Genomic DNA, 25241 nt, shown 5'->3' on the forward strand with positions numbered 1-25241 from the left:
CTTTGGAACATCTACATTTAAAAAGTTTAATATATCAATATAATGTACGTCATCAAAATAAATCCATTATTTATTTTTGGCAGGTCTAAAAAGACATTATGATATGAAGAAAATGTATTTCAGAAGAACAGAATATGAATTGGCCTATGCTCTATTGTCATAGGCTGTAGGCTTTTTCATTTAACTGACAAGATATGTTTTGAAGTTCCGTGTCATTATTTTATATTCTATGAGTTTCTAGTAAGACTATAATTGAACTTAGCTGAATAAAATTGAAAGGACATTTTAGAGTGAGAGTGTACATATGAACAGGCTATGTTGAGCATAAAAGTCATTTGAAACAGGTTCCTGTAAACTAGATTCAGAGTTATTTGGCAACTTTAGTTGTGAATGATTACAAACCTTAGAATGTTTTAAAAACTCTTAACATATATGGGCTGCAAGATGCGACTATAGACTGTCGATGAGTTGAGAAAGTCTCAAAAAAAGCTTGTGCTCTGTTCCTTTCCTCAGGCTACACAGCTGTTCTCTCATCAAGTGATCATCATTTTCACCCATCAGACTATTGTCAATGTATTAAACATGTAAAATTACTTTTCAATTTAGAAAAGGGCCAAATGGGAAGGAACAGGGGCAAAAATACACGTATGAACTCGAATATGCACTGATATACACACACACACTACATGTTAAAGGTTTCTAAATGTATGTAAATTGTAAAGTCTTTTCCACTGTGTGAGGAGTATGCAGCCTCTCGCTGTGGAACAGATGATATACTACCCAAATATACTGCCCAAATATACTGCCCAAATATACTGCCCAAATATACTGCCCAAATATACTGCCCAAATATACTGCCCAAATATACTGCCCAAATATACTGCCCAAATATACTGCCCAAATATACTGCCCAAATATGCCAGGGGCTCTCTAACGCTGTTCCTGCTGCTACCCAGTGTTTAATTTGGGAAACCTTCTGTTCCGTGACATCGATAGGAACATGTTTTCACAATGAAAAACATTTAATTAAACTGTTGACAGCCCCTCTCTCTGCGTGCTGGAGAAAGGAATGAAGGAGAGAGAGGAGGAGATGGAAACGCGTGGTGGTGAGATATTCTGTCGCTAAAGGTAATGTGCCAGCATATTCATTATCTGAAAATACAAGGCTCTTCAAAATCAAATACAAGATCACTATAATTGTAGGCTAACTTTGCACAATAATGAACCAAAAGTGTCACGCGAGGCCTATAAGATATCTCCCAGACTGGAGCGTAAGGTAACCAGTCCATCCAGTATGCATTGTCCACACTCAAAGGTGATTACTATAATTAAATTTTATATATATATATATATATATATATATATATATATATATATACAGTGGGGAGAACAAGTATTTGATACACTGCCGATTTTGCAGGTTTTCCTACTTACAAAGCATGTAGAGGTCTGTCATTTCTATCATAGGTACACTTCAACTGTGAGAGACGGAATCTAAAACAAAAATCCAGAAAATCACATTGTATGATTTTTAATTAATTAATTAGCATTTTATTGCATGACATAAGTATTTGATCACCTACCAACCAGTAAGAATTCCGGCTCTCACAGACCTGTTAGTTTTTCTTTAAGAAGCCCTCCTGTTCTCCACTCATTACCTGTATTAACTGCAGCTGCTTGAACTTGTTACCTGTATAAAAGACACCTGTCCACACACTCAATCAAACAGACTCCAACCTCTCCACAATGGCCAAGAACAGAGAGCTGTGTAAGAACAGGGATAAAATGGTAGACCTGTACAAGGCTGGGATGGGCTACAGGACAATAGGCAAGCAGCTTGGTGAGAAGGCAACAACTGTTGGTGCAATTATTAGAAAATGGAAGAAGTTCAAGATGACTGTCAATCACCCTCGGTCTGGGGCTCCATGCAAGTTCTCACCTCGTGGGGTATCAATGATCATGAGGAAGGTGAGGGATCAGCCCAGAACTACACGGCAGGACCTGGTCAATGACCTGAAGAGAGCTGGGACCACAGTCTCAAAGACTATTAGTAACACACTACTAGTAACACACTACGCCGTCATGGATTAAAATCCTGCAGCGCACGCAAGGTCCCCCTGCTCAAGCCAGCGCATGTCCAGGCCTGTCTGAAGTTTGCCAATGACCATCTAGATGATCCAGAGGATGAATGGGAGAAGGTCATGTGGTCTGATGAGACAAAAATAGAGCTTTTTGGTCTAAACTCCACTCGCCGTGTTTGGAGGAAGAAGAAGGATGAGTACAACCCCAAGAACACCATCCCAACCGTGAAGCATAGAGGTGGAAACTTCATTCTTTGCGGATGCTTTTCTGCATAGGGGACAGGACGACTGCACCGTATTGAGGGGAGGATGGATGGGGCCATGTATCGTGAGATCTTGGCCAACAACCTCCTTCCCTCAGTAAGAGCATTGAAGATGGGTCGTGGCTGGGTCTTCCAGCATGACATCGACCCAAAACACACAGCCATGGCAACTAAGGAGTGGCACCGTAAGAAGCATCTCAAGGTCCTGGAATTATCGCTGGAATTCCACTAACGGCCTGTATGTAGCCAAATGTACCTGCTGCTCATTCCGTTCGCTCGAAAGTTGATTAATGGTTAAAAAAAGTAAGGCCTGCATCCATAGAGACACATACCAGCTCTACTGGTAGTACTACTACCACCAGCAGTACTACACCTGCACCTGTCAACAACAAAAGTTGTTCTGCATCCATAGAGACACATAGCACCTCTACTGGTAGTAGTACTACCACCAGCAGTACTACACCTGCACCTGTCAATGACACAAGTTGTTCTGCTTCCATAGAGACACATACCAGCTCTACTGGTAGTACTACTACCACCAGCAGTACTACATCTGCACCTGTCAATGACACAAGTTGTTCTGCTTCCATAGAGACACATAGCAGCTCTACTGGTAGTACTACTACCACCTGCAGTACTACACCTGCACCTGTCAACGACACAAGTTGTTCTGCTTCCATAGAGACACATACCAGCTCTACTGGTAGTACTACTACCACCAGCAGTACTACACCTGCACCTGTCAACAACACAAGTTGTTCTGCATCCATAGAGACACATAGCACCTCTACTGGTAGTACTACTACCACCAGCAGTACTACACCTGCACCTGTCAATGACACAAGTGGTTCTGCTTCCATAGAGACACATAGCAGCTCTACTGGTAGTACTACTACCACCAGCAGTACTACACCTGCACCTGTCAACGACACAAGTTGTTCTGCTTCCATAGAGACACATACCAGCTCTACTGGTAGTACTACTACCACCAGCAGTACTACACCTGCACCTGTCAATGACACAAGTTGTTCTGCTTCCATAGAGACACATAGCAGCTCTACTGATAGTACTAGTACCACCAGCAGTACTACACCTGCACCTGTCAACGACACAAGTTGTTCTGCTTCCACGAGCACATCCAATGCTAGCATCAGTAATTCTACATTTGTTGTTAGCCCAGCTAGCATAGACACTGACATTTGTGAATCTGATGCAGCCGAAGAGCTACTGCCCCCTTACCCGGGAAAGCACCAAGCTACTGCCCCCTTACCCGGGAAAGCACCAAGCTACTGCCCCCTTACCCGGGAAAGCACCAAGCTACTGCCCCCTTACCCGGGAAAGCCCCAAGCTACTGCCCCCTTACCAGGGAAAGCCCCAAGCTACTGCCCCCTTACCCGGGAAAGCACCGAACAACAGACAGGGACGTCGGACCATAAAAGATGCGCAAATATGATGAGAACTATTAATTTTGGGTTCACATATATTGGGAGTAGTGCTTTTCCTCAGCCACGGTGTGTTATACATGTATGTGCAAAAGTACTATGTCACAACTCGATGAAACATTCACTCTTTTGGAAACAAAACATGCCAATTTGAAAAATAAACCACAGGAGTTTTTTGAGCGAGAAATAAGATGACTTTCGAGTACTAAGATGTATAAAAGCAACAGATATCGTTCATAAGAAGGGGATAGAAGCATCTTATATGGTGAGCTACCGAGTGGCTAGGACAGGCAAGCCCCATACTATTGAGGAGGACTTAATTCTTCCTTCTGCCGTGGATATGGCTGGGACAATGCTGGGGGAAAAGGCCCAAAAAACTATACAGACAATGACTTCATCAAACAACACTGTTTTGAAACAATTACTGCTTTGCATACAAGCCAGTGAATTCTATGTGTTACAGCTGGATGAGTCAACAGACGTGGCGGGCCTGGAACAGCTCCTGGTATATGTCCGTTACGTTTATGGGGGGGGGGGGGCAATTAAGGAGGACATCCTCTTCTGCAAACCAGGGCAACATGAGAGTTTTTTTTCAAAGTACTGGACAGCTTTGTGACATCAAATGGACTTTGGTGGTCAAGATGTGTTGGTATCTGTACTGATGGCGCAAAGCCATGACAGAGAGACATAGTGGACTGGTAACGGTGTGCAAGCAGTTGCTCCCGACGCCCCTTAGCTACACCGCAGCATCCACCGAGAGGCTCTTGCTGCCAAGGTGAATGCCTGACAGCTTGAAAGACGTTTTGGACACTACAGTGAAAATGGTTAACTTTGTTAAAGCAAGGCCCCTGAACTCTCGTGTATTTTCTGCACTATGCAATGATATGGGCAGTGACCATGTAATGCTTTTACAACATACAGAAGTGCGCTGGTTATCAAGGGACAAAGTATTGACAAAAAATGTTTAAATTGAGAGACGAGCTTAAAGTTTTCTTTACTGACCATCATTTTCACTTGTCTGACTGCTTGCATGATGACAAGTTTCTCACACGACTGGCCTGTCTGGGTGATGTTTTTTCTCGCCTGAATGATCTGAATCTAGGATTACAGGGACTCTCCACAACTATATTCAATGTGCAGGACAGACTGTGTATGGAACATGATTTAAGACTGAGACGCTCTCCAATACAACCCTACATTGCCGAGTTGTGTGCATCTTTTCAAGCACACCCTTCTCATTAAACTGTGGTGAGTTATTCACACCCTTCTCATTAACCTGTGGTGAGTTATTCACACCCTTCTCATTAACCTGTGGTGAGTTATTCACACCCTTCTCATTAACCTGTGGTGAGTTATTCACACCCTTCTCATTAACCTGTGGTGAGTTATTCACACCCTTCTCATTAACCTGTGGTGAGTTATTCACACCCTTCTCATTAACCTGTGGTGAGTTATTCACACCCTTCTCATTAACCTGTGGTGAGTTATTCACACCCTTCTCATTAACCTGTGGTGAGTTATTCACACCCTTCTCATTAACCTGTGGTGAGTTATTCACAGCCTTCTCATTAACCTGTGGTGAGTTATTCACACCCTTCTCATTAACCTGTGGTGAGTTATTCACAACTTTTGATGAACAAAAGGTTTTATATGTGAGATGGTTAAATAAAGAGCAACATTATTGATTATTATTATATTATTATTTGTGCCCTGGTCCTATAAGAGCTCTTTGTCACTTCCCATGAGCCGGGTTGTGACAAAAACTCACACTCATTCTTATGTTTAATAAATGTATTGTATAGTGTGTGTGTGTGGCAGGCTTACAATGACAAAAAAACAAACATTTGAGAGTGTGCTGACCCTGGTGCTAGAGGGGGTACAGCTGACCCTGGTGCTAGACGGGGTACGCAGCTGGAGGTTGAATGTTTAAAGGGGTACGGGGGGAAAAAAGTTTGGGTACCACTGGGCTAGACCAATTATGTACCAAAGACATCTTAAATCTGTTTGTTTTATGTTTTTCAGCCATGCATTATATGCGGTAGGCTATGTATTGTATAACAGCACAATCATTGTTTTATTTCAGTTTTTTTGGGGAAGGCTCATGCAGTGCCTTCAGAAAGTATTCATACCCCTTGACTTATTCCACATTTTGTTGTACCACAAAATGACAAAAATGACATTTTGTTGTACCACATAATGACAAAGTGAAAATATTTATTGAAAATGAAATACTGAAATATCTCATTTACATAAGAATTCAGACTTCTGTGCCAATAATTTGTAGAAGCACCTTTGGCAGCTATTACAGCTGACTTTCTGGGTAAGTCTCTCAGAGTGATTACAGCTGTGAGTCTTTCTGGGTAAGTCTCTCAGAGTGATTACAGCTGTGAGTCTTTCTGGGTAAGTCTCTCAGAGTGATTACAGCTGTGAGTCTTTCTGGGTAAGTCTCTCAGAGTGATTACAGCTGTGAGTCTTTCTGGGTAAGTCTCTCAGAGTGATTACAGCTGTGAGTCTTTCTGGGTAAGTCTCTCAGAGCGATTACAGCTGTCAGTCTTTCTGGGTAAGTCTCTCAGAGCGATTACAGCTGTGAGTCTTTCTGGGTAAGTCTCTCAGAGTGATTACAGCTGTGAGCGATTACAGCTGTGAGTCTTTCTGTGTTTTAGGTCATTGTCCTGCTGAAAGGTGAATTAATCTCCCAGTGTCTAGTGGAAAGCTGACTGAACCAGGTTTTCTTCTAGGATTTTGCCTGTGCTAAGTTTCATTACGTTTCTTTTTTTATCCTGAAAAACTCCCCAGTACTTAACAATTACAAGCATACCCATAACATGATGCAGCCACCACTATGCTTGAAAATATGGAGAGTGGTACTCAGTAATGTGTTGTATTGGATTTGCCCCAACCATAGCCACATTTCTTGCAGTTTTACTTTAGTGCCTTTTTGCAAACAGGATGCATGTTTTGGAATATGTTTTATTCTATACAGGCTTCCTTCTTTTCACTCTGTCAATTAGGTTATTATTGTGGAGTAACTACAATGTTGTTGATCAATCCTCAGTTTTCTCCTATTACAGCCATTAAACTCTGTAACTGTTTTAAAGTCACCATAGGCCTTATGGTGAAAACCCTGAGCGGTTTCCTTCCTCTCCGGCAATTGAGTTAGGATGGACGCCTGTATCTTTGTAGTGACTGGGTGTATTGATACACAATCCAAAGTGTAATTAATAATATCACCATGCTCTCAGGGATATTCAATGTCTGTTTTTTTTTACCCATCTACCAATAGGTGCCCTTCATTGCGAAGCATTGGAAAACCTTTGTGGTCTTTGTGGTTGAATCTATTTTTGAAATTCTATCTGTATGTGTGTGTGTTATAGCGTGTGTATAACAGTACCTATCGAAGTCTCCGTTGCACAGTGCTCTGACAGGGATGGCGATGGCCTGCCACACTGGGTTTAGAGTGTTCTTCACAACCTCCGTCTTGTGGCAGATAGTAAACCTGGACAGACGAAAGAATGAACACAGCCTGACAACAACTTCCCCAACACCTAGCACCTACTTAACTCTATCCCTAACACATCTTCCCCAACACCTAGCACCTACTTAACTCTATCCCTAACACATCTTCCCCAACACCTAGCACTTACTTAATAACTCTATCCCTAACACATCTTCCCCAACACCTAGCACCTACTTAATAACTCTATCCCTAACATATCTTCCCCAACACCTAGCACCTACTTAACTCTATCCCTAACACATCTTCCCCAACACCTAGCATCTACTTAACTCTATCCCTAACTTCCCCAACACCTAGCACCTACTTAACTCTATCCCCAACTTCCCCAACACCTAGCACCTACTTAATTCTATCCCCAACTTCCCCAACACCTAGCACCTACTTAACTCTATCCCCAACTTCCCCAACACCTAGCATCTACTTAACTCTATCCCTAACACATCTTCCCCAACACCTAGCACCTACTTAACTCTATCCCTAACACATCTTCCCCAACACCTAGCACCTACTTAACTCTATCCCCAACTTCCCCAACACCTAGCACCTACTTAACTCTATCCCCAACTTCCCCAACACCTAGCACCTACTTAACTCTATCCCCAACTTCCCCAACACCTAGCACCTACTTAACTCTATCCCTAACACCTCTTCCCCAACACCTAGCACCTACTTAACTCTATCCCCAACTTCCCCAACACCTAGCACCTACTTAACTCTACAATGGATATAGTTTTGTTTGAAGACTAAGCTAAACATTTAAATATATAGTTAAAAACATACATTAGGAAAGTATTCAGACCCCTTGACTTTTTCCACATTTTGTTACGCTACAGCCTTATTCTAAAATGGATTAAATAACCCCCCCCCCCTTATCAATTAACACACAATACCACATAAGGGCATAGCAATAACAGATTTTAAGAATTGTTTGCAAATGTATAATAAAAAAACGAATAAACAAAACGGAAATATCACATTTACATAAGTATTCAGACCCTTTACTCAATACTTTGTTTAAGCAACTTTGGAAGTGATTACATTCTTGAGTCTTCTTGGGTATGATGCTACAAGCTTGGTACACCTGTATTTGGGGAGTTTCTCCCATTCTTCTCTGGAGATCCTCTCAAGCTCTGTCAGGTTGGATGGGGAACGTCTCTACACAGCTATTTTCAGGTCTCTCCAGAGATGTTTGATCGGGTTCAAGTCCGGGCTCTGTCTGGGCCACTCAAGGACATTCAGAGACTTGTTCCGAAGCCACTCCCGTGTTGTCTTGGCTGTGTGCTTAGGGTTGTTGTCCTGTTGGAAGGTGAACCTTCGCCCCAGTCTGAGGTCCTGAGTGCTCTGGAGCAGGTTTTAATTAGGATATCTCTGTACTTTGCTCCGTTCATCTTTCCCTCAATCCTAACTAGTCTCCCAGTCCCTGCCGCTGAAAAACCTCCCCACAGCATGATGCTGCCACCACCATGCTTCACTGTAGGGATGGTGACAGGTTTCCTCCAGATGTGGTGCTTGGCATTCAGGCCAGAGTTCAATCTTGGTTTCATCAGACCAGGGAATATTGTTTCTCATGGTCTGAGAGTCTTCAGGTGCCGTTTGGCAAACTCCAAGAGGGCTGTCATGTGCCTTTTACTGAGAAGTGGCTTCCATCTGGCCACTCCACCATAAAGGCCTGATTGGTGGAGTTCTGCATAGATGGTTGTCCTTCTGGAAGGATTTCCCATCTACACAGTGTAACTCTAGAGTTCTGTCAAAACTATGAAATAATACACATGGAATCATGTAGTAAGCTAAAAAGTGTTACACAAATCAAAATATATTTTATGTTTGAGATTCTTCAAATAGCCACCCTTTGCCTTGATGCCAGCTTTGCACACTCTTGGCATTCTCTCAACCAGCTTGATGAGATAGTCACCAGGAATGTTTTTCAATTAACAGGTGTGCCTTGTGGAATTTCTTTCCTTAATGCGTTTGAGCCAGTCAGTTGTGTTGTGACAAGGGAGACTGAATACCGAACTGTGCCCAGGAGCCCAGACCTCCAGGGGGCCTCCCATTAATCATGTTAGTCACTCAGATATCATTAACACCACATCAAATTTGTAGAATTGCAGAAAATGTGCTTCATAACTGCACATATTTCTCTCCAACACATGGCAAAATTGGTAGAATTTCAGGAAACTTGCTTTAAAACTGCAGCATTTTCTCTCCGACCTAATGTGTAGAATTGTAGGAAATAAATGTAATATTTTCTCTCTGCCTGTCAAGAGGTGGGGCCACTACAACATGTTGCCCTCATACTTCTCTTCGGTAAAACAGTAGACTAGAGCCAGAAAACGAACAGAAAAACAGGAATGGAGAACTGACGTTCCATCCTCGTTACTCCGGTAGAAGACCAGGAAGGGGTCCGACTTCCCAAAGAAGTCTTTCCTGTCCAGCTTGTGGGCACAGAACTGCATGGTGGCAACTTCCTGGAGCAGAGAGAGAGAGAGAGGAAGAGGGAGAAAGAGAGAGGGGGGGGGGGGCAGAGAAAGGGGGGGCAGAGAGAGGGGGGACAGAGAGAGGGGAGGCAGAGAGAGAGGGGAAGATGGAGAAAGTAGGGGGGGCAGAGAGAGAGGGGAAGAGGGTGAAAGAGAGAGAGAGAGGGAGGGGGGGCAGAGAGAGGGAGGGCAGAGAAGGGGGGGCAGAGAGAGTGAGGGGGACAGAGAGAGAGAGAGAGAGATGGAGGGTGGGAGATGGAGGGAGGCAGAGCGAGAGAGGACCAAGAGAGAGAAGGGAGAAAAAGACAGAGAGGGGACAGAGAGGGAGAGAGGAGACATTACATTGTAAATCTCCAGTAGGATTGCAGGTTCTCTGTATGCTTCCTGTTGTGTTTTGTATAGGGTGTCTTGTGCCAAGATATAAAAGCACTGAACGACCAAATAAGCCCATTGTCTGCATCCTAATAAGCAACACACCACAGCAGCACCGCATAAGCCAGTGAGCCCTGATTTTCAAATCCAAAATCCTAGCTAAAAAACAAACACATTAATAATTATTACTCGAGTCGTGTTCTGCATTCAAAACCAGGAGTATCGAAAAGCAGCGTTTAAAATGTAATGTGCAACCTTGTGGTTGTGAAGGTTGTGATTACAGCCCTAAATGCCTGAGAGTGCATACAAAATGGGGCTCTGAAATAGAAAAGGTTTAGAAAATGAAAATGGCCTTTATGTCTCTGTATGGAGGGTGGGATAGAGGGGGTTTAGTTCAGCTAATGATACATTTTAAAGCCTGGTATTATTATCATAATTACACTCATTCTGGCAGCATTTAAGTGTTCACGCACCGCCATTATGGAGACAATGGGTACGTCCCAAATTGTACCCCATTTCCTACGTAGAGCACTCCTTTTGACCTTGGCCAATAGGGTGTCCCACAGGGCTCTAATCGGAAGTAGTCCACTGTTAGAGACAAGGGTGCTATTTGGTACACATTAAAATGAATGCGCCCCAACCCCATAATGGCTGTATTGTATGTAATGGCTGTAATGTCTGTGCTGCCAGCGTAATGGCTGCAATGGCTGTGCTGCCAGCGTAATGTCTGTAATGGCTGTGCTGCCAGCGTTATGGCTGTAATGGCTGTGCTGCCAGTGTAATGGCTGTAATGGCTGTGCTGCCAGCGTAATGGCTGTGCTGCCAGCGTAATGGTGGTGCTGCCAGTGTAATGGCTGTAATGGCTGTGCTGCCAGCGTAATGGCTGTGCTGCCAGCGTAATGGCGGTGCTGTCAGTGTAATGGCTGTAATGGCTGTGCTGCCAGCGTAATGGCTGGAATGGCTGTGCTGCCAGCGTAATGGCTGTAATGGCTGTGCTGCCAATATAATGGCTGGAATGGCTGTGCTGCCAGTGTAATGGCTGTGCTGACAGCGTAAAGGCTGGAATGGCTGTGCTGCCAGTGTAATGGCTGGAATGGCTGTGCTGCCAGCGTAATGGCTGTGCTGCCAGCGTAAAGGCTGGAATGGCTGTGCTGCCAGCGTAATGTCTAATGGCTGTAACGGCTGTGCTGCCAGCATAGTGTTGGTAATGTCTGTAATGGCTGTGCTGTCAGCGTAATGTCTGTGATGGCTGTGCTGCTAGCGTAATGTCTGTGATGGCTGTGCTGCTGGGTGCAGTACATTACAGTACAGTACAGTGTGGTACAGCATAGTATACTACAGTATAATACAGTATAGTGCAGTACAATACAATACATAATATAATACAGTATAAAGCAATACAGTATAATACAGTATAGTGCAGTACAATACAATACATAATATAATACAGTATAATACAGTATAGTGCAGTACAATACAATACATAATATAATACAGTATACAGCAATACAGTATAATACAGTATAGTGCAGTACAATACAATACTTAATATAATACAGTATAAAGCAATACAGTATAATACAGTATAGTGCAGTACAATACAACACATAATATAATACAGTATAAAGCAATACAGTATAATAAAGTATAGTGCAGTACAATACAATACATAATATAATACAGTATAGTGCAGTACAATACAATACATAATATAATACAGTATAGTGCAGTACAGTATTTCTTTCTTCTTTTTCCCCCCCACCTTTATTTAACCAGGTAGGCAAGTTGAGAACAAGTTCTCATTTACAATTGGCCAAGATAAAGCAAAGCAATTCGACACAAACAACGACACAGAGTTACACATGGAGTAAAACAAACATACAGTCAATAACAGTATAAACAGTATAAACAAGTCTATATACGATGTGAGCAAATGAGGTGAGGTAAGGGAGGTAAAGGCAAAAAAAGGCCATGGTGGCGAAGTAAATACAATATAGCAAGTAAAATACTGGAATGGTAGATTTGCAGTGGAAGAATGTGTAAAGTAGAAAGAAAGTAGAAGTAGAAAGTAGAAAGAAAGTATAATACAGTATAGTGCAGTACAGTACAATGCAGTATTATACAGCACAGTGCAGTACAGTACAATACAGTATTATACAGCACAGTGCAGTACAGTACAATACAGTATAATACAGTACAATACAATACAGCATAATACAGTACAGTACAGTATAACACAGCATAATACAGTACAGTACAGTATAACACAGTATAATACAGTACAGTATAGTGCAGTACAGTATAGTGCAGTATAATACAGTACAGTATAGTGCAGTACAGTATAACACAGTATAATACAGTACAGTATAGTACAGTACAGTATAGTGCAGTACAATATAATACAGTATAATACAGTACAGTAAAGTGCAGTACAGTACAATACAGTATAGTGCAGTACAGTATAATACAGTATAATACAGTACAGTAAAGTGCAGTACAGTACAATACAGTATAGTGCAGTACAGTATAATACAGTATAATACAGTACAGAGCAGTACAGTATAATACAGTATAGTGCAGTACAGTACAATATGGTGCAGTACAGTACAGTATATTACAGTACAGTATAATAAAGCATAGTGCAGTTTAGTATAATACAGTATAATACAGTATAGTTCAGTACAGTATAGTGCAGTACAGTATAATACAGTATAGTGCAGTACAGAATAATACAGTATAGTGCAGTACAATATAATGCAGCATAATACAGTATGGTGCAGTACAGAATAATACAGTATAGTGCAGTACAATATAATGCAGCATAATACAGTATAGTGCAGTACAGAATAATACAGTATAGTGCAGTACAATATAATACAGTATAATACAGTATAGTACAGTATAATACAGTATAGTGCAGTACAGTGTAATACGGTTTAGTGCAGTACAGTACAGTATAATACAGTATAGTGCAGTGTAATACAGTACAGTACAGTGCAGTACAGTAAAGTAGTATACAGTATAATACAATATAGTGCAGTACAGTATAATACAGTATAATACAGTACAGTGCAGTACAGTATAGTACATTTTTACACAGTATAATACAGTATAGATCAGTACAGTATAATACAGTATAATAAGGTACAGTGAAGTATAATACCGTACAGTGGAGTACAGTATAGTGCAGTAAAGTATAACACAGTACAGTAGAGTATAATATAGTATAGTGCAGTACAGTACAATACGGTATAGTGCAGTACAGTACAATATGGTATAGTGCAGTACAGTATAATACAGTACAGTGCAGTACAGTATAATGCAGTACAGTGCAGTACAGTATAATACAGTATAATACAGTGAAATATAGTACAGTACAATACAGTATAGCACAGTACAGTGTAATACATGTTAATGCAGTACAGTACAGTATAATACAGTATAGTGCAGTACAATATAATGCAGCATAATACAGTATAGTGCAGTACAGTATAATACAGTACAGTGCAGTACAGTATAGTACAATTGTACACAGTATAATACAGTATAGTGCAGCACGGTGAACTATAATACAGTACAGTGGAGTACAGTACAGTATAGTGCAGTACAGTATAATACAGCATAGTGTAGTACAGTACAAGTCAGTACAGTACAATACATTATTGTGCAGTACAGTATATTATTGTACAGTATAATACAGTATAGTACAGGCTAATAAGTATAGTGCAGTACAGTATAATACAGTATAGTACAGTATAATATAGTATAGTGCAGTACAGTACAATACGGTATAGTGCAGTACAGTACAATACAGTATAGTGCAGTACAGTATAATACAGCATAGTGCAGTACAGTACAAGTACAATACAGTGCAGTACAATACAGTATAGTGCAGTATTATACAGTATAATACAGTATAGTGCAGTACAGTATAATACAGTATCCTACATTACAGTTCAGTACAGTAAATGATAATACAGTATTGTGCAATACAGTATAATAAAGTCTAATAGAGCATAGTTCAGTACATTATAATACAGTAATACAGTTTAGTACAGTACAGTACAGTATAATACAGCATAGTGCAGTACAGTACAAGTACAAGACAGTACAGTACAATACAGTATAGTGCAGTACAGTACAGTATATTACAGTACAGTATAATAAAGTATAGTGCAGTTTAGTATAATACAGTATAATACAGTGTAGTTCAGTACAGTATAATAAAGTCTAATAGAGCATAGTTCAGTACATTATAATACAGTAATACAGTTTAGTGCAGTACAGTACAGTATAATACAGTATAGTGCAGAAAAATACAGTGTAGTGCAGTACAATATAACGCAATATAACACAGAATAATTCTGTATATTATAATACAGTATAGTGCAGTAGAGTGTAATATAGTTTAGTGCAGTACATTACAGTATAATACAGTATAGTGCAGTATAATACAGTATAGTGCAATACAGTATAGTGTAGTACAGTATAATACAGTATAATGCAGTACAGTATAATACAGTATAGGTCAGTACAGTATAATACAGCACGATACAGTACAGTGCAGTACAATATAATACAGAATAGTACAATAGAGTGCAGTAGAGTATAATACAGTACAGTGCAGTACAGTATAATAAAATATAATACAGTATAGTATTGAGGATGAGACTCCAGCATCTCAATAGGGCACAGTTATCAGATATGAATGAAAGCCCTATTTTCACCAAGTGCTTTCTCAGGGCTTGAAAACATGGTCTCTATCGATCCTCATGACCCACTTCACTCACATCACTCACAGTACATCCTCTGACCTGCCCCACAAACCACCACAGCCACCACAACCACTGCTCCAGGCCTTGGACAACAGCCCACAACTGGACTCGCAGACCTGGGTTCAACTAGTATTTGTTTACTGTGGTTGATTGAGCTTGCCTAGCACAGTGGAACCAATAAAACCTAGGTCTGCCTTGGCCAGCAGCCCACAACTGGACTAGCAGACCTGGGTTCAACTAGTATTTGTTTACTGTGGTTGATTGAGCTTGCCTAGCACAGTGGAACCAATGAAACCTAGGTCTGCCTTGGCCAGCAGCCCACAACTTGGCTAGCAGACCTGGGTTCAACTAGTATTTGTTTACTGTGTTTGATTGAGCTTGCCTAGCACAGTGGAACCAATGAAACCGAGGTCTGCCTTGGTCAGCAGCCCACAACTCTAACTGGGCTAGAACCTCTGCCTCCTCAAAGCACAGACCCTAAGCTACATTCCATTATACACACTAACATACCATTTAGAATGAACACCAAATACTGCTTTATACCAAAATTACTAGTAATATGGACCTTGGAAAGGTACCTGGGAAAGAATATCTGGTGAATGTAATAATGTAGAATTAAATTAAATGTTTTCTTCTGAAAACTGAGCAGCTCTGATTAGCTCCGTAAAAACCAATCAACACAGTTGGAAAAACAAGATTATAATTTTGAAGGTGAGAGAAAAGTTAACTGCTGATTACAACTGTGGTGACTAAATGGACTCAAGACGTTGTATTGCTGTTTTCTCTTCAGATGTAATCACTCTACCAGTTATTATATTGGTGCAATTATCTCTGACTTGGTCTCTGTTTATGTCTGTGACGAGAGTTGCTGTTGTTGTTGCTGCTGCTGTTGTTGTTGTTGTTCTTGGTTCCAATAGTTTATATATTTCTCTAAGAGATTGTCAGTTGGATATGTTCTCTGCAAGGTTTTGTATATTTTCTCTATCTTATGAACACCCTTTTCTGACTCAAATAAGCTTCCCTCAAGGTTCGGATAATTTCCTATGACTGAAAACAGCTTCGTTACATAAAACAAGTAATCAATTACCTCGATTTGGACAAAAATGTCTACTTTAACGAGTCGGCAGCTCCGGATGTTCAGCTTACTCTGGACCATGGCAGGGTAGCCTAGTGGTTAGAGCATTGGACTAGTAACTGGAAGGTTGCAAGTTCAAACCCCTGAGCTGACAAGGTACAAATCTGTCATTCTGCCCCTGAACAGGCAGTTAACCCACTGTTCCTAGGCCATCATTGAAAATAAGAATTTGTTCTTAACTGACTTGCCAAGTTAAATAAAGGTTAAAAAAACCTCTTAAGTGTTTACCTTAAGGAATAATTTTCCCTTACGAAAGGGAATTGATTAAGGGCATTGACCTCAAATATTTCCGGTAATTTGAAGGCATGTATGGCAGAAATAGTTTTTGGTTACAATGGAGACGGACTGAGGTCTCCACAAAGAGATTGCATTAATTTTGTGAGGTAGCAAAACAGAACTTTTATTGTTTAGCAAAGTAGCTAGCTAGCTGGTTGATCTTTACCTTTTGTAACCACAGCAGATGAAAGAAACATTAATCTCCACAAATGTGGTTTCATTTCTATCCTTACTGAATGATGCAGAGAATTGACCTCATGGGTTACGCCCCTTACATTTATCACTTAATTTAAGGGGAAATCCACCTTAAAATGTTTTGTGTAACTGACTTAATTTAAGGAGGAAATCCACCTTAAAATGTTTTGTGTAACTGACTTAATTTAAGGAGGAAATCCACCTTAAAATGTTTTGTGTAACTGACTTAATTTAAGGGGGAAATCCACCTTAAAATGTTTTGTGTAACTGACATAATTTAAGGGGGAAATCCACCTTAAAATGTTTTGTGTAACTGACTTAATTTAAGGAGGAAATCCACCTTAAAATGTTTTGTGTAACTGACTTAATTTAAGGGGGAAATCCACCTTAAAATATTTTGTGTAACTGACTTAATATAAGGAAAATCTTTGGGAATAGATGAGGGGAAAATGCAACTGGGCTATGTACTTTACTATTTAGTACTCAGGCCCTAATGCCCGGGACTCGAAAGAGGAAGTGGTGGCGAAAGAGAGGGAAGCGAACCGGCACCCTGACGAGACTATGTCGGTGAGCAAAAAGACTGCCTTGCCCTCTGCTCTATTGGCGAACGTACACTCAATGGAGAACAAACTGGATGAGCTCCACTGAAGAAATTTTACCTACCTCATCCCCATACTGTTTTTATTTATTTACTTTTCTGCTCTTTTGCAGAAATATCTCTACCTGTACATGACCATCTGATCATTTTTCACTCCAGTGTTAATCTGCAAAATTGTAATTATTCGCCTACCTCCTCATGCCTTTTGCACACAATGTATATAGACTCTTTTTTTTCTCTACTGTGTTATTGACTTGTTAATTGTTTACTCCATGTGTAACGCTGTGTTGTCTGTTCACACTGCTATGCTTTATCTTGGCCAGGTCGCAGTTGCACATGAGAACTTGTTCTCAACTAGCCTACCTGGTTAAATAAAGGTGAAATAAAATGTTAAAAAAAAATATATATTTTAATGGATCTGAAAAACGGTAATATCCTATTTTTTTCAGAGTCGTGGCTGAACGAGGACATGGATATACATTTTGCTGGTTTTTCTATGCATCATCAAGACCGGACGGCGGACTCTGGTAAGACGAAAGAAGTAGGTGTGTCTCTTTGTTAACAACAGCTTGTGGTCGATATCTAATGTTAAGGAAGTCTCACATTTTTGCTCGCCTGAGTTAGAATACCTCATGATTATGCTGCAGACTATTCTATTGACCAAGAGAGTTTTCATTTACATTTGACATAGCTGTCTATTTACCACCACAAACTGATGCTGTCACTAAAACCGCACTCGACGAGCTGTATAGGTCCATAAGAAATTCAGAGGCGCCGTTTCTCGTGGATGGTGATTTTAATGCAGGGATACAAAAATCTGTTTCAGTCATTGCTTGAAATTATGTGCTTGCTTCTCTACTCGTGCTTCATTAGGCAAATCAAATTTGCAGGGGTGGATCCCAAAATACATTTGTAAGTTACTCTAACACAAAGGCCTGATTGGTGAAGTGCTGCAGAGATGGTTGTCCTTCTGGAAGGTTCTCCCACCTCCACTGATGAACTCTGGAGCTCTGTCAGAGTGACCATCGGGTTCTTGGTCACCTCCCTGACCAAGGCGCTTCTCCCCCGATTGCTCAGTTTTGCTGGGCGGCCAGCTCTAGGAAGAGTCTTGATGGTTCTAAACTTCTTCCATTTAAGAAAGATGGAGGCCACTCTGTTCTTGGGGACCTTAAATCCTGTAGAAATGTTTTGGTACCCTTCCCCAGATCTGTGCCTCGATACAATCCTGTGTTGGGGCTCAACGTACAATTCCTTCAAGCCCATGGTTTGGTTGATGCTCTGACATGCACTGTCAACTATGGGACCTTATATAGACAGGTGTGTGCCTTTCAAACCATGTCCAATCAATTGAATTTACCACAGGTGGACTCCAATCAAGTTGTAGAAACATCTGAAGGATGATCAATGGAAACAGGATGCTTCCTGAGCTCAATTTCAAGTCTCATAGCAAAGCGTCTGAATACTTATGTAAATAAGGTATCTGTTTTTTATTCCTAATACATTTGCAAAAATGTCTAAAACCCTTGTCTTTGCTTCGTCATTATGGTGTATTACGTGTAGATTGATGAGTAACAAAATGTCTGAATACTTTCCGAATGCCCCTTGATTTTTCCCACATTTTGGTTTTATACTAATTTTCTGTATCAATAGCCTCTAAAATATATGTAAACAGACCATAAATGTCTCAGATGTAGTTTCCTTGGAAAGCTATGTGTCCTACTATAGTATACAATATCAGTACTTGTTGGATTTACAACTTGTCTAAGTCCTATCGTCAACTGATTTCCGCCAGTGTATGGCTGAATGGAATGTTGGCGTATTGGCAGTTAATTTGAAAAACGTATGGAATCATTCCTCTAAAACTGGCTGGCTAGCTAGCTAACATACAAATTTAGATAAATTCTTCACATTCATTGCTTTAAACAATATCTTCTAACAGCATTGGTAAACCATGGTTGACTAACTCCCTGACCAACATGTCTGACCTTGGGACCATTAAAGGTAGGTTTTTGTCCATTCTCGTATTCGAATTCCTAATTCTATGGTGAAACAAGCCATCCTATAAGTTATTCCACTGGGGGTTTGGGGACCAGATGATTGTGGGAACAGCCATCCTACAAGTTATTCCACTGGGGGTTTGGGGACCAGATGATTGTGGGAACAGCCATCCTACAAGTTATTCCACTGGGGGTTTGGGGACCAGATGATTGTGGGAACAGCCATCCTACAATTTATTCCACTGGGGGTTTGGGGACCAGATGATTGTGGGAACAGCCATCCTACAAGTTATTCCACTGGGGGTTTGGGGACCAGATGATTGTGGGAACAGCCATCCTACAGGTTATCCCATTGGGGGTTTGGGGACCAGATGATTGTGGGAACAGCCATCCTACAGTTTATCCCATTGGGGGTTTAGGGACCAGATGATTGTGGGAACAGCCATCCTACAGGTTATCCCATTGGGGGTTTGGGGACCAGATGATTGTGGGAACAGCCATCCTACAGGTTATCCCATTGGGGGGTTTGGGGACCTGATGATTGTGGGAACAGCCATCCTACAGGTTATCCTATTGGGGGTTTGGGGACCTGATGATTGTGGGAACAGCCATCCTACAGGTTATCCCATTGGGGGTTTGGGGACCTGATGATTGTGGGAACAGCCATCCTACAGGTTATCCTATTGGGGGTTTGGGACCTGATGATTGTAGGAACAGCCATCCTACAGGTTATCCCATTGGGGGTTTGGGGACCTGATGATTGTGGGAACAGCCATCCTACAGGTTATCCTATTGGGGGTTTGGGGACCAGAGAATTATTAGTGTGGCGCACCACAGCCTGAGGACGATGTTAGAGGAAGATAACACAGCTCAGTATCCACTCTTTCTTCTGTCAGGGACTAATACCAGGGCCTACTTCCAGGGACTACTTCCAGGGACTACTACCAGGGACTACTACCAGGGACTACATCCAGGGACTACTTCCAGGGACTACTTCCAGGGACTACTACCAGAGACTACTACCAGGGACTAGTACCAGGGACTAGTACAAGGGACTAACTAACGAACTACCAAGGGTATTACTATAGAAAGTTAGTGGCGTTATGGCAAAGTATTACAATGTGACTTGGTCTGTGTCCTAACCCCCCCACCCCTCCCCCACTACTTCTGACCAGTGCCCATAGGGCCCACTTTCCCCACATTAATTTTAACAAGGGCCCACTTCCCTTTATAGTGCACTACTTTTGACCAGGGCCCCCAGGGCCCACTTCCCTTTACAGTACACTACTTTGACCAGGGCCCACAGGGCCCACTTCCTTTTATAGTGCACTACTTCTGACCAGTGCCCACAGGGCCCACTTCCCTTTATAGTGCACTACTTTTGACCACTTCCCTTTACAGTACACTATATAGGTAATAGGGTTCCATTTGGGACACAGACTGCAGCTTCGTTTCCAAGGTGACTGCCTGGTGTCCTCTCAGCACAGAGTAGTACAGTGTGAGGATGAGACAGTGTCGCATTCAGTACATTAAGTAGCAGGCAGCCTCCCCTCAGAAGGTACATTAATTAGTTATACTAACTAACTATGTCTAATGTTACCCAGAGCTCTATTAACTCTCTCTGTCTAATGTTACCCACAGATCTACTAACTCTCTCTGTCTGTCTAATGTTACCCAGAGATCTACTAACTCTCTCTGTCTAATGCTAGTCAGAGATCTACTAACTCTCACTGTCTAATGTTACCCAGAGATCTACTAACTCTCTCTGTCTAATGTTACCCAGAGATCTACTAAATCTCTCTGTCTAATGCTAGTCAGAGATCTACTAACTCTCACTGTCTAATGTTACCCAGAGATCTACTAACTCTCTCTGTCTAATGTTACCCAGAGATCTACTAACTCTGTCTAATGTTACCCAGAGATCTACTAACTCTGTCTAATGTTACCCAGAGATCTACTAACTCTCTCTGTTTAATGTTACCCAGAGATCTACTAACTCTGTCTAATGTTACCCAGAGATCTACTAACTCTGTCTAATGTTACCCAGAGATCTACTAACTCTCTCTGTTTAATGTTACCCAGAGATCTACTAACTCGGTCTAATGTTACCCAGAGCTGAAATAACTATCTCTCTCTCTCTCTCCCTCTCCCTCTCCCTCTCTCTCCCCCCTCTCCTTGCACTCTCTCCCTCTCCCTCTCTCTCCCCCCTCTCCTTGCACTCTCTCCCTCCTTCCCTCTCACCATCTCCCCCCTCCTCCCCCCTCCTCCACACTTTATTGAGTCCCTGTAGTTGTGTTTCAGAATCCCCATCCATCTCAGGTTTGACTCCAACACAACAAGCAGTGTAATAATGTCCTTCCTAGAGAAACTCCTCAGCTGCCTCACTCAATTTGTTGCTCACAGGTGGCCTGTGATGTGGTAAACAAAATCCAGATGGATGGAAGTGATACCGAACCACCAGGCAGCTTTAAAGTTGTTAGAATTCACAATCCTGGGAGTTCCATTTGACAATAGGATTCCCACATACATTCTAGAACTAGAAACTGTATTTTTTTCCTTACACGTTAAACAGCTCTACATGGGTATCTATTTTTCATAGTTCAAGTCTATGTAATCAATGTAGTTTAGGTGTCAGTCGTGCCTGCTTTTTCTTTTTCTCTCTGATCAACTCAAACAGTGGGGAGATGACCTCTTGTGAGTGAAGATAATGATCATTTGCATTTATATTAGAAACCTGCTGTGTAAGTGGTGCTTTGTGGCGATGAGGCTAACTCTTCATCATCATAGATTTAATGTACCTCACACAGACCCCTGAAGGACTGGGGAAAACGCATGCATGCACACACGCACGCGCATGCGCACGCACACACACGCACACAGAAGTACTCTGGCACACTGTTGGACCACAACACATCAGTCACAGAGTGGAATGTGTGGGACTATTCGATTATTTTACAGAGATGATGGTTATATTAACCTGACAATGTAAGTCAGAACATTGTGTCTCGATGACGAGCGTGTGCGCTAGCCTATCTGTAATGTCAGTCATGAAATGTGTGAACATGGTTGAAGGACATGGGTTATTTGCGCTCGAGGCTGTCTTGTTCATTTTAATAGTTCAAACAGAATGTTCTAGCGATTCTGTATGCTGCGGAGTCTTTGAAGAACAGCATGCTTGGAGACGCCTGCAAAGTGCTCTCTCTTTAGCTAGCTGCTGCCTACATGTTCAGGGGAATAGATTGGGACAGCACATCATGCATTGGCTTTTAATGTATTTTTGCATTATCCTATTCATAATTTACCCTGAGAACACTTTATGACAAATGCTAAAATTGTGATGCATTATATGGCCTATGCATTACAGCCAGATGCACTACGACTGTATAACCAATAAACCAGTCCATTCTGAGTTCAGTGGTTTGGTTTACAGTCATTCAGAGGAGCCTGATTGTTCTGCCCAATAAGTCTAGCAACTACCCCTCCCTCCTCTCTTCCCCTCGCTCTCTCTTCTCCTCGCTCCCTCTCTTCCCCACGTTTCCTCTCATCCCCTCGTTCCCTTTCTTCCCCTCGCTCTCTCTTCCCCTCATCCCCTCTCCTCCCCTTGCTCCCTATCTTCCCCTCTCTTCATCTCTTCCCCTCGCTCCCTCTCTTCCCCTCGCTCCCTCTCTTCCCCTCGCTCCCTCTCTTCTCCTCGCTAGAGCCACATCTCTCTCTACCTCCCCTGCTAGAGCCTCATCTCTCTCTACCTCCCCTGTTAGAACCTCACCTCTCTCTACCTCCCCTGCTAGAGCCTCATCTCTCTCTACCTCCCCTGTTAGAACCTCACCTCTCTCTACCTCCCCTGCTAGAGCCTCATCTCTCTCTACCTCCCCTGCTAGAGCCTCATCTCTCTCTACCTCCCCTGCTAGAGCCTCATCTCTCTCTGCCTCCTAAGTTAGAGCCTCATCTCTCTCGACCTCCTCTGTTATAGCCTCATCTCTCTCTACCTCCTCTGCTAGAGCCTCACCTCTCTCTACCTCCCCTGCTAGAGCCTCATCTCTCTCTACCTCCCCTGCTAGAGCCCCATCTCTCTCTACCTCCCCTGCTAGAGCCTCATCTCTCTCTACCTCCCCTGTTAGAACCTCACCTCTCTCTACCTCCCCTGCTAGAGCCTCATCTCTCTCTACCTCCCCTGTTAGAACCTCACCTCTCTCTACCTCCCCTGCTAGAGCCTCATCTCTCTCTACCTCCCCTGCTAGAGCCTCATCTCTCTCTACCTCCCCTGCTAGAGCCTCATCTCTCTCTGCCTCCTAAGTTAGAGCCTCATCTCTCTCGACCTCCTCTGTTATAGCCTCATCTCTCTCTACCTCCTCTGCTAGAGCCTCACCTCTCTCTACCTCCCCTGCTAGAGCCTCATCTCTCTCTACCTCCCCTGTTAGTGCCTCATCTCTCTCTACCTCCTCTGTTAGAGCCTCATCTCTCTCTACCTCCCCTGCTAGAGCCTCATCTCTCTCTACCTCCCCTGCTAGAGCCTCATCTCTCTCTACCTCCCCTGCTAGAGCCTCATCTCTCTCTACCTCCCCTGCTAGAGCCTCATCTCTCTCTACCTCCCCTGCTAGAGCCTCATCTCTCTCTACCTTTCCTGCTAGAGCCTCATCTCTCTCTACCTCCTCTGCTAGAGCCTCATCTCTCTCTACCTCCCCTGCTAGAGCCTCATCTCTCTCTACCTCCCCTGTTACAGCCTCATCTCTCTCTACCTCCCCTGCTAGAGCCTCATCTCTCTCTACCTCCCCTGCTAGAGCCTCATCTCTCTCTACCTCCTCTGTTAGAGCCTCACCTCTCTCTACCCTCCCCTGCTAGAGCCTCATCTCTCTCTACCTCCCCTGCTAGAGCCTCATCTCTCTCTACCTCCTCTGTTAGAGCCTCACCTCTCTCTACCTCCCCTGCTAGAGCCTAATCTCTCTCTACCTCCTCTGTTACAGCCTCATCTCTCTCTACCTCCTCTGTTAGAGGTTCATCTCTCTCTACCTTCCCTGCTAGAGCCTCATCTCTCTCTACCTCCCCTGCTAGAGCCTCATCTCTCTCTACCTTTCCTGCTAGAGCCTCATCTCTCTCTACCTCCTCTGCTAGAGCCTCATCTCTCTCTACCTCCCCTGCTAGAGCCTCATCTCTCTCTACCTCCCCTGTTACAGCCTCATCTCTCTCTACCTTCCCTGCTAGAGCCTCATCTCTCTCTACCTCCTCTGTTAGAGCCTCATCTCTCTCTACCTACCCTGTTAGAGCCTCATCTCTCTCTACCTCCCCTGTTAGAGCCTCATCTCTCTCTACCTCCCCTGTTAGTGCCTCATCTCTCTCTACCTCCTCTGCTAGAGCCTCATCTCTCTATACCTTCCCTGCTAGAGCCTCATCTCTCTCTACCTCCCCTGCTAGAGCCTCATCTCTCTCTACCTTCCCTGCTAGAGCCTCATCTCTCTCTACCTCCCCTGCTAGAGCCTCATCTCTCTCTACCTCCCCTGTTAGTGCCTCATCTCTCTCGACCTCCCCTGTTAGAGTCTCATCTCTCTCTACCTCCCCTGTTAGAGCCTCATCTCTCTCTACCTCCTCTGTTAGAGCCTCACCTCTCTCTACCTCCCCTGTTAGAGCCTCATCTCTCTCTACCTCCTCTGTTAGAGCCTCATCTCTCTCTACCTCCCCTGTTAGAGCCTCATCTCTCTCTACCTCCTCTGTTAGAGCCTCACCTCTCTCTACCTCCCCTGCTAGAGCCTCATCTCTCTCTACCTCCTCTGTTAGAGCCTCACCTCTCTCTACCTCCTCTGTTAGAGCCTCATCTCTCTCTACCTTCCCTGCTAGAGCCTCATCTCTCTCTACCTCCTCTGTTAGAGCCTCACCTCTCTCTACCTCCCCTGCTAGAGCCTAATCTCTCTCTACCTCCTCTGTTACAGCCTCATCTCTCTCTACCCTCCTCTGTTAGAGGTTCATCTCTCTCTACCTTCCCTGCTAGAGCCTCATCTCTCTCTACCTCCCCTGCTAGATCCTCATCTCTCTCTACCTTTCCCGCTAGAGCCTCATCTCTCTCTACCTCCTCTGCTAGAGCCTCATCTCTCTCTACCTCCCCTGCTAGAGCCTCATCTCTCTCT

At 42.9% G+C, this 25241-nt stretch overlaps 1 protein-coding gene across 1 annotated transcript in view; it reads right to left on the reverse strand.

Annotated features, from left to right (window-relative positions):
• LOC109908361 (copine-8-like) overlaps positions 1 to 25241 on the reverse strand; it is a 163733-nt gene that overhangs the window by 72648 nt on the left and 65844 nt on the right. Inside the window, exons 4-5 of the mRNA XM_031794749.1 lie at positions 9665 to 9768; positions 7178 to 7282 (exon numbers count right to left, since the gene is read on the reverse strand). Of these exons, the coding sequence (XP_031650609.1) occupies positions 7178 to 7282; positions 9665 to 9768 (209 nt within the window). The remainder of the gene's footprint in view (positions 1 to 7177; positions 7283 to 9664; positions 9769 to 25241) is intronic.

This window comes from Oncorhynchus kisutch, linkage group LG17, assembly GCF_002021735.2.
Source record: "Oncorhynchus kisutch isolate 150728-3 linkage group LG17, Okis_V2, whole genome shotgun sequence".
In the NCBI taxonomy this organism is placed as follows: Eukaryota; Metazoa; Chordata; class Actinopteri; order Salmoniformes; family Salmonidae; genus Oncorhynchus; species Oncorhynchus kisutch.